This window comes from Leptonychotes weddellii, chromosome 11 (assembly GCF_054177405.1).
Source record: "Leptonychotes weddellii isolate Sample4059 chromosome 11, ASM5417740v2, whole genome shotgun sequence".
NCBI lineage: Eukaryota > Metazoa > Chordata > Mammalia > Carnivora > Phocidae > Leptonychotes > Leptonychotes weddellii.
Genome location: NC_138379.1, coordinates 10295965 through 10306578, shown reverse-complemented (window position 1 = coordinate 10306578; position 10614 = coordinate 10295965). Strand labels below are relative to the sequence as shown.

Sequence of the window (10614 nt, the reverse complement as noted above, 5' to 3'; positions counted from 1 at the left end):
AAATTAAATTAAAATAAAGTGTAAACCAAAATGCACTATTATTTAAAAAAAATAATTTGCATTCCCCAAAAAACTGAAACACAAAATTTGTTCAAAAATATCTTCTCAAATTTAACAGATGAGAGTTGAGTTTATTTGAAGATGAAGGAAGGAGTCAGGAAACAACTACCCAACAAGGGTAGAATAGCTAGAAAGTGCTTCACAGAAATGCACTCATAGCTTCATCTTTTATATCAATAATTAATGTAAATGTCTTCATTTTTGTAGTCTGTTTAGTTCAGTGTTTTTGAAAAGCACTATATATATTTAAATTTTATTTGAAAATTTTATATTAAAATATTATATGATTACATATTTTGCATGCATAAATTTTTACTTTATATTTTCCAATATGCTTATAACATATTTGTATTTGAAATGTATTAAGTACTTAGTTTGAGTGATCTTTAAAAGTTGGCACTGAAAATATATTCCTAAATAAAGGCATTGCAATTTGTTCTTTATATTTTCTTAACATTCTTCATATTTATCTCTACATATTTTTAGGTGTTATTTTTTCTGTTTAGAATGCAGCTTCTATTCTTGTTAGCCTGCCAAAAACCTATTTATCTTCAAAATCCAGTCTTGGGGAAATGTCTACCTGGAAGGCCCTCTGATCCTTTACTTGCATACCCTGACATCTGTGGTTTTAATCATCTCTTGGGCAGTACTGCTTGTATCTTGTATGTTGTATGTTCTTATATGTTTTTGTACATTTTCACTTCATGTTGTAATTTATTCACTTATCTGTCTTTTCCTCCAGGCTGTGAGCTTCTTGAGGACAGAGACTTGCTCACCATCACACAATTCATTTCTATATTGCCTAGGTCTACCACATTGCCAGGTGCTTGGTAGGCACATAGCAAATAAGAAAACAAAAATGTACTCATTCTACATCTGGCACCTTACCTCCTCCTGAGGGCGGATAACCACTGTTGTAAAATCAGGCCACTTGTCCACCAGGGCCTTCAGCTTGAATGGGTCTCCCTGGTTCATGTGGAAGACAGTCCCATAAACCTGTGCCATCCCAAGAAAATCAGGGGGTCAGCTTATTGGGAAAGGATGGTATAGTGCCTTGTTTGATCAGGGCAAGGATTATTTCTATGAAATCAAGGTGATAATTGATAGGGCATGTGGTTTAAATCACCTTCAGATTCCACTTTATTACTCCAAATAGAAAGAGGTTTGGGGGTCAAACCATGAGAACATTATATGAATACAGTTAAACATTCAGATAAATAAATTAATTAAAAATCATCCACTATCACATTGTAGAACTTAGTGTTGTATCTTTCCATTTTATTTCATTTATTGACAAATACACATACAATTTTTAAGCAGTGAAATTAACTAATATATATTAGTTTAACACATGTTCCCCCCCACACACACACACTATACTATGGGCATATTTCCGTGTCAAAAAAAACAAATTTATATAATCATTTTTAAAGACTGCATAATATCCATCATATGAAAGAACTCCAGTTCAGTTTTTTTCTGCACCTATTAAGAGAAGATCATCTAGCTTTTTTTCTTTAATCTATTGATACAATGATATACACTGATTGATCTTTGATTGTTGAACCTGCCTTGCAGTCTCATGATAAATTCCCCTTGGTTATAATGTATTATCCTTTTGATATATTGATGGATTTGACTTGATAGTATTTTGCTGAGGATTTTTTGCATCTATGTTCATGAGGAATATTGTTCTCTAGTTCTCTCTCTTTTTCTTTAATAAAATCTACCTCTGGTTTTGATATTAGGGTAATTCTCGACTCATAAAATGAGTTGGGAAGTGTTTCCTCCTCTGATCTTTTCTGCAAGAGTATGCATAGAATTGATATTATTTCTTCCTTCCATGTGTGGTAGAAACTGCCATGAAAGCCATCTAAGCAATGGTATTTTCTTTGTTGGAAAGTTTTAAATTATGAAATCAATCTCTGCAGTAGATACAGGATGATAAAGGTTATATTTTTCTTCTTCAGTGACTGTTGGTAATTTTTACTTTCCACAGAACATAAATTGTGAAATCTATGGGCACAGTGTTGATAATGATATGTCTTTATTTTCCTTATATTGTTTATGGGGTTGGTATTAATATCTCCTATTTCATTCCTGATTTGATTTGTGTCTTCCCTATGCATCTCTGAGTCAGAAGTTTATCAATATTATTGATCTTTTCAATGAGCCAGATTTGATTCATTTTCTTGATTGGTTTTCTCCTCTCAAATTCATTGGTTTCTGCTCTTATCTTTTATAATTTCCTTAATTCTGTTTGCTTTGGAGTTAATTTATTCTTTTTCTGGTTTTTCAGGTGGAAACTTAAAACACTGATTTGAGACCATTATTTTTTTCAGGAAAGCACTTAATGCTATATATTTCCCACTTATCACTGCTTTAGCTGCATCCCAAAACTTTTGATATGTTGTGCTTTCATCTTTATTCAACTCAGATATTTTCTAATTTTCCTTATGACTTTGAAGTATGGTTTATTTAGAAATGTGTTGTATATTTCTAAAATTTGAGTGTTTTTCTAGATACCTGTTTTTTAAAGTTTAATATCGTATTACTGAAGGACATACTTGTTATGATTTCAGTTCTTTAAAAAGTCTTGAAAATGTGATCTATCTTTGTACACATTCCATGTGCACTTGGAAAGAATGTGTATTCTGCTATTGTTGAGGGATGTATTCTGTAAATGTCAATTAAGTTGGTTCATAGTATTTTTCAGGTCTTCTATATAGGTTATAAGTTTTCTGCCTATTCTATAAATTACTTAGGAGTGTTAAAATCTTCAATCACACGTATGGGTTTATCTATTTGTTCTTTCAGTTCTATTGGTTTTTGTCCCATGTCCTTTGAACCTCTGTTGTTACATGTATACATTTCAGCATTTTTAATGTCTTCATCGTGAATTTATACCTTTATTAAAATGGAGTGGCACTCTTTATCCCTGTAATATTCTAGTCCCTTTGCAATATATATTATTGCCCCCCCAATAAAACCCCCACCTCTTTATATACAAGATCATTGATCCATTTCTAAAATAAAATTTCTATCTCGTCCCATATTAAACATAAGCTTTTGGAGTTTGACAAAATAGAAATTGGCCTATCATTAATTTCAAAGAATCATAATGGTTAACTTTTGTCAGGCACTCGATTGTTTAGAAAGAATAAGTTAAACATTAATGTGTTATTTCAGTCAACTGTGAAATTCTGGGAAGTCTTCCAGTGTTACATAATACAATTCTTGGAATGGCACAAAGATGTTTTTGGATCATCACACAGCAAAGATCACAGTGGATTTAAATCATATGATTGCCACTCGCTAGTGGTGTGATCTTGGTCAAGTCTTAAAACTGAGCTTGCATTTCCTCTTTGGTTATATAGATATAACAGACTTGCCTTCCAGTGAGGTGATATAAGCTAAATGAGATGTAAGACGAGTGAGTGCCTGGCACAGAGTAGGTGCTCAGAGAATGCTTGTTTTCCTTCCTACTTCTTTCATAGGCAGTTGCTTGTCCTTTTTTTCCCCCCTAAGAATGTTCTGTCACCTTTAAGGACTCTGGGAGGCTCTTCCTCAAGGATTTCTCTAGCATCTGCAGCACTTGTGGGCCTTGTAAGTGGAACATCTTGGCCTTAACCTAAAGAGAAGATCAAGAAATATTAAGGAATGTGAAGCAATGGAAAACATACAAAGACACAAAACAGATACAACAGGAAGTTCTAACTAATGGTCAGACCTTTATTCTTGTTGTTTTATTGGTGCCCTATTCACTGAACTCCTCACTAACTCCTGGGAAGAATAAGACTGGCAGAAATCACAGGTGCATCTTTCTAAAACTACTTTTTAATATTTTCTAAACTTTTAAAAATCTTTATGAAATTTTTATTTTAATTTTTATATCACCCAGTATACCAATAATTAAGGATGCACTAAGATGACCATATATACTATCTAAATATGCATGAACATCTTTGAGATTAAGTTCACATCCATGACAAGCCTGAGTGTGCCACTTAGCAGCTATGTGATGTTGGGCAAATTACTTAACTCCTCTGTGCCTTGGTTTCATTTATAAAATGGCAATGACTATAGTGCCTGTCCCATAAAGTAGTTGTGCCAGTTAAATAAATCAATACATGTGAGGTGCTTTGACCAGTGCATTTGAGCAAACACTTTTATTCCTCTTGAGTAAATATGTAGAAGTGCATTTACATGGTCATATAGTAAGCATATGTTTAACTTTATAAAAAACTGCCAGACTGCTTTTCCAAAGTGGCTGAACTATTTTATATTCCCTTAGCAGTGTTTGAGTTCCATTTGCTTCTCATTCTCTCCAGCACTTCTCCAGATGATTTTCTTATGTAGCCATTTTCAGGAATCATTGCTATAATAGGTAACAGATAAATCTGCAACAATACCCTTCAGGGGTCAGAGAGAGGAAGATAACTAGGCTCACCTCATCCCACAAACACAACTAGGTAAATATCAAATCGTCCTAAATACCCCAGAAATCGACCTGAAGACTGGCAGAACAAACTCCACACCTAGAGAGAGAAAAGGCCACACCAAGGAAGGTAGAAGTGTGGAGATGGGGTTTGGGGGAGAAATGGATCAAGGGTGCTGTATAAGGGAGGTAGGTATGGTCTCAGAGAAAGGTGAGAGAGAGAGAGAGAGAGGAACACATGGGTATGTACAAGGAGAATGTCCAAAGCTATTGGCTTGAAAAATGAGAGGAGCTAATTTTTGTGAGCTCTTGCAACCAGCAGGGCTTAAAGCCTGGAGTTTTAAAGATCAGCAGGCTCAGCTGGCACCATTTACCTCCCCCATGCTCAGCACAAACACAAAACCAACTGCGGGAAGCAACTCAGCACAGACACTGTCTGCATGCTTACACCAAGGCCCACCCCCCTGCACTCTGGCAGGACTGCCCTTCTCAGTCAAATTTGCCTTGGTCCCAACATGACAGTCCCGCCCTCCAGAAGGCCAGCACAAACCCCTGCCCACACTACATCTCCTGACCAGAGAGTTCTGCAGGGTCTCAGTTCTGGAGTAGGTGTCAGGTCTCATTTCACAAGCAGACCAGAGCACACCTATTTAAAACTCACCACATTCAGGCTGGGGACCAAACAATACCCACTGCATGCAAGGACTCTCTGCAGATGACTGGCCTGAAGCATAGAGCAGCTAAAACAACAGCAGAACACATGCAGCACACTAGAAGTCAACCACAAGAAAAAAAGACCACAAATACATGGAGGCTAAACAACATGCTACTAAACAATGAATGGATCAACCAGGAAATCAAATAAGAAATTTAAAAAATACATGGAAAAAATATAAATGAAAATACAGTAGTCCAGGAGAAGAGGCAAGATGGTGGAGGAGTAGAGGACCCTGTTTCAACCAGTCCCCTGAATTTAGCTGGATGTCTACCAAACCATTCTGAACACCCATGAAATCAGCCTGAGATGTAAGAATATATACTTGGATCTTTGCAAGCAGAAAGGCCTCCCTGGTGGAGAGGTATGAAGGGTGGAGTGTGAATCTGTGGGCAGATATCAGAAGATAAACAGAAGGGGGAGGAAGCTTCCATAAGCTGATGCATGGAAAGTGATATAACACTGGAGCACAAAAGCGTACCACATTGGGGACCAGGCACAAACTTGCAGAGCGGTAGCGGCTGGGAAGGGCTGTACAGCAGCCCCCAGACAGGATCCAGGAGTTGCGGGTGCATCCACGCAAACCAGGGGCAGCTCATGGTTTTAGAAGCACAAAGGGCAGAGACATGCCCTGGCCCTGGGATCGACCTCTGGGAGAGTTGCTGTGGGCACACACCATCCCGGGAGGCTGTGGTTTTTAGCAGGGCAGACAGAAACGGAGACTGTGTGTCTTGGAGGGCTCAGTGAAGAGCAGACTGCAATTTCTCTGCCCTGGGACAGAGGTTTGGGTGCGGCCATTTTTGCTCTCTCAGCCGCCAGAGAACAAAAGCTCAAAAAATCGGTTTTCACTGAGCCCATCCCCCCCAACAGGGGGCAGGGCAACTCTGCCCAAACAGAGTTGCCTGAGTAACAGTGCAGCAGGCCCCTCCCCCAGAATGCAGGCTGGAAGAACAAGAGGATGACAACCCTAAGGTCCCTATAAAACGGGTGCATCTTGCTTGGGTTGTGGTTAATACTTTGGACTCTGTACATTCCCTCAACCACCTTTCAACAGAATGACTAAGAGGAGGAACCCCCAACAAAGAAAAGAACCAGAGACTATGGCCTCTGCCACAGACCTAATGGCTATGGATATAAGCAAGATGTCAGAGATAGACTTCAGAGTAGCAATTATGAAGTCGATATCTAGGTTTGAGAAAAATATTAGCAACAATATAGAATCTCTAAGGGCAGAAATGATATCTAATCAGGCCAAACTTAAAAATGCTATGAATTAGATGCAATCCAAACTGGATACCCTGACAGCCAGGGTAAATGAGGCAGAAGAACAAATTAGTGAGCTAGAAGATAAGATGATAGAAAGGAAGGAAGCCGAGGAGGCCTGGGATAAACAGCTAGAAACCCATGAGAACAGACTTAGAGAGATCAGTGATGCCATGAAATGTTCCAATGTCAGAATTATTGGGATCCCTGAGGGGGTGGAGAGACATAGAGGAATAGAAGGTATATTTGAGCAAATCATAGCTGAGAACTTCCCTAATCTGGGGAATGAAACAAGCATTCATGTCCAAGAGGCAGAGAGGATCCCTCCCAAGATCAATAAGAACGGACCATCACCCTGGCATATAATAGTAAAACTTGCTAATCTAAGAACCAAGGAAGCTATCTTGAGAGCAGCTAGGGGGAAGAGATTTCTTACGTATGGAGGGAGGAACATCAGAATAACATCAGACCTGTCCACAGAGATCTGGCAAGCCAGAAAGGGCTGGCAAGACATATTCAGAGTACTAAATGAGAAGAACATGCAGCCAAGGATACTTTATCCAGCAAGGCTGTTGTTCAGAATGGATAGAGAGACAAAGAACTTCCTGGACTGGCAGAAACTGAAAGAATATGTGACCACCAAGCCGTCCCTGCAAGAAATATTAAAGGGGATTCTATAAAAGAAGAAAGACCCCAAGAGTAATATAGACCAGAGATTTACAGAGACAATCCATAGAAACAGGGACTTCACAGGCAATATGGTGGCACTAACATCATATCTTTCAATAGTCACTCTCAATGTGAATGGCCAAAATGCTCCCATGAAACAGCACGGGGTTGCAGATTGGATAAAAAGACATGACCCATCCATATGCTGTCTACAAGAGACTCATTTTGAACCTAAAGATACCTCCAGATTGAAAGTGAGGGGATAGAGAACCATTTATCATGCCAACGGACTTCAAAAGAAAGCTGGGGTAGCAATTCTCATCAGATAAATTAGATTTTAAGCTAAAGACTGTAGTAAGAGATGTAGAGGGACACTATATCATACTTAAAGGGTCTATCCAACATGAAGATCTAACAATTGTAAATATCTATGCCCCCAACATGGGAGCAGCCATCTACATAAGCCAACTGTTAACCAAAATAAAGAATCATATTGATAATAATACTTTAATAGTAGGAGACCTCAACACTCCACTCTCAGCAATGGACAGATCATCTAAGCAGAAGATCAACAAAGAAACAAGAGCTTTGTATGACATATTGGACCAGATGGACTTCATAGATATATACAGAACATTCCACCCTAAAACAATGGAATACTCATTTTTCTCGAACGCACATGGAACTTTCTCCAGAATAGACCACATACTGGTTCACAAATCAGGTCTCAACCAATACCAAAAGATTGAGATTATTCCCTGCATATTTTAAGGCCACAATGCTTTGAAACTGGAACTCAATCACAAGAAAGGATTTGGAAGAAATTCAAACACTTGGAAGTTAAAGAGCATCCTGCTCAAGAATGTTTGTGTCAACCAGGAAATTAAAGAAGAACTTAAACAAGTCATGGAAACCAAAGAGAATGAAAACACATTGGTCCAAAACCTATGGGATACTGCAAAGATGGTCCTAAGAAGGAAATACATAGCCATCCAAGCCTCACTCAAAAAAGTAGAAAAATCCTGAATGCACAAGCTAAACTTACACCTAAAAGAGTTGGAGAAAGAACAGCAAATAAAACTTAAACCAAGCAGGAGAAGAGAAATAATAATGATTAGAGCAGAAAGCAATGAAATAGAAATCAGAAAAACAGTAGAACAGATCAATGAAACTAGAAGCTAGTTCTTTGAAACAATTAATAAGATCAATAAACCTCTGGCCAGCCTTATCCAAAAGAAAAGGTAAAGGACCCAAATTAATAAAATCATGAATGAAAGGGGAGAGATCACAACTAACACCAAGGAAATAGAAACAATTATTAGAAATTACTATCAGCAATATATGCCTGGAACAAATTAAGCAGCCTGGAAGAAATGGATGCCTTCCTGGAAACTTATAAACTACCAAGACTAAAACAGGAAGGAATAGACAATCTGAATAGACCAATAACCAGTAACAAAATTGAAGCAGTAATCAAAAACTGCCCAAAAAACAAGAGTCCAGACCAGATGGCTTCCCAGGGGAATTCTCTCAAACATTTTAAGAAGAAATAATACCTAGTCTTCTGAAGCTGTTTCAAAAAATAGAAACAGAAGGGAAACTTCCAAACTCTTTCTATGAGGCCAGCATTACCCTGATCCCAAAACCAGGCAAAGACCCCATCAAAAAGGAGAATTATAGACCAATATCCCTGATGAACATGGATGCCAAAATACTCAACAAGATCCTAGCCAGTAGGATCCAACAGTACATTAAAAGGATTATCCCTCAAGACCAGGTGGGATTTATTCCTGGGATGCAAGGGTGGTTCAACATTCACAAATCAATCAACGTGATAGAGCACATTAATAAATGAAAAGACAAGAACCATATGGTCTTCTCAATTGATGCAGAAAAAGCATTTGACAAAATACAGCATCCTTTCCTGATTAAAACTCTTCAGGGTGTAGAGATAGAGGGTGCATTCCTCAATTTCATAAAAACCATCTATGAAAAGCCCACAGCAAATATCATTCTTAATGGGGAAAAGCTGAGAGCTTTTCCCTTAAGATCAGAAACATGACAGGGATGCCCACTCTTGCCACTATTGTTCAACATAGTATTAGAAGTCCTAGCATCAGCAATCAGACAACAAAAAGAAATAAAAGACATTCAGATCGACAAAGAAGTCAAACTCTCTCTCTTTGCAGATGACATGATACTTTATGTGGAAAACCCAAAAGACTCCACCCCTAAATTACTAGAACTCATCCAGCAATTCACTAATGTGGCAGGATACAAATCAATGCACAGAAATCAGTTGCTTTTCTATACACTGACATTATACCTGTAGAAAGAGAAATTAGGGAATCGATTCCATTTACAATAGCCCAAAAACCATAAGATACTTAAGAATAAACCTAATCAAAGAGGTAAAGGATCTATACTCTAGAAACTACAGAACACTTATGAAGGAAATTGAAGAGGACACAAAAAGATGGAAAAACATTCCATGCTCGGGGATCGGAAAAATAAACATTGTTAAAATGTCTATGCTGCCCAGAACAATCTACACTTTCCTTGCCATCCCTGTTAAAATACCATTGGCATTTTTCAAAGAGCTGGAACAAACAATCCTAAAATTTGTATGGAACCAGAAAAGATCCCAAATTGCCAAAGGAATGTTGAAAAAGAAAAACAAAGCTGGGGACATCACATTGCCTGACTTCATGCTATATTACAAAGCTGTGATTACCAAGACAGGATGGTATTCGCACAAAAACAGACACATAGATCAGTGGTACAGAATAGAGTCTCCAGAAATGGACCTTCAACTCTATGGTCAACTAATCTTCCACAAATCAGGAAAGAATATCCAATAGAAAAAAGACAATCTCTTCAATAAATGGTACTGGGAAAATTGGACAGCTACATACAGAAGAATGAAACTGGACCATTCTCTTACACCATACACAAAGATATAAATCCGTCAAAATGGATGAAAGACCTCAGTGTGAGACAGGAATCTATCAAAATCCTAGAGGAGAACATAGGCAGTAACCTCTTTGACATCAGCCACAGCAATTTCTTTCATGACAAGTCTCCAAAGGCAAGGGAAACAAAAGCAAAAATGAACTTTTGGGACTTCATCAAGATAAAAAGCTTCTGCACAGCAAAGGAAACAGTCAACAAAACAAAGAGACAACCCACGGAATTGGAGAAGATATTTGCAAATAACATTACAGATAAAGGGCTGGTATCCACAATCTATAAAGTACTTCTCAAACTCAACATCTGAAACACAAATAATCCAGTTAAAAATGGGCAGAAGACATGAACAGACACTTCTCCAAAGAAGACATACAAATGGCTAACAGACACATGAAAAAATGTTCATCATCATTAGCCATCAGGGAAATTCAAATCAAAACCACATTGAGATACCATCTTACACCAGTGAGAATGGCAAAAGTTGACAAGACAAGAAACA

General features: G+C 37.9%; 1 protein-coding gene and 1 non-coding gene across 4 annotated transcripts in view; one reads left to right on the top strand and one right to left on the bottom strand.

Moving 5' to 3' along the window:
• Positions 1 to 10614, top strand: part of LOC102738344 (uncharacterized) — an 80808-nt gene that overhangs the window by 48025 nt on the left and 22169 nt on the right. The gene's annotated exons all lie outside the window — the stretch shown is intronic.
• The window catches only part of LOC102738630 (glycine N-phenylacetyltransferase-like), a 21641-nt gene that overhangs the window by 6251 nt on the left and 4776 nt on the right, over positions 1 to 10614 (bottom strand). Inside the window, exons 2-3 of the mRNA XM_081798046.1 lie at positions 3602 to 3691; positions 949 to 1056 (exon numbers count right to left, since the gene is read on the bottom strand). Of these exons, the coding sequence (XP_081654172.1) occupies positions 949 to 1056; positions 3602 to 3679 (186 nt within the window). The 5' untranslated portion in view covers positions 3680 to 3691. The remainder of the gene's footprint in view (positions 1 to 948; positions 1057 to 3601; positions 3692 to 10614) is intronic.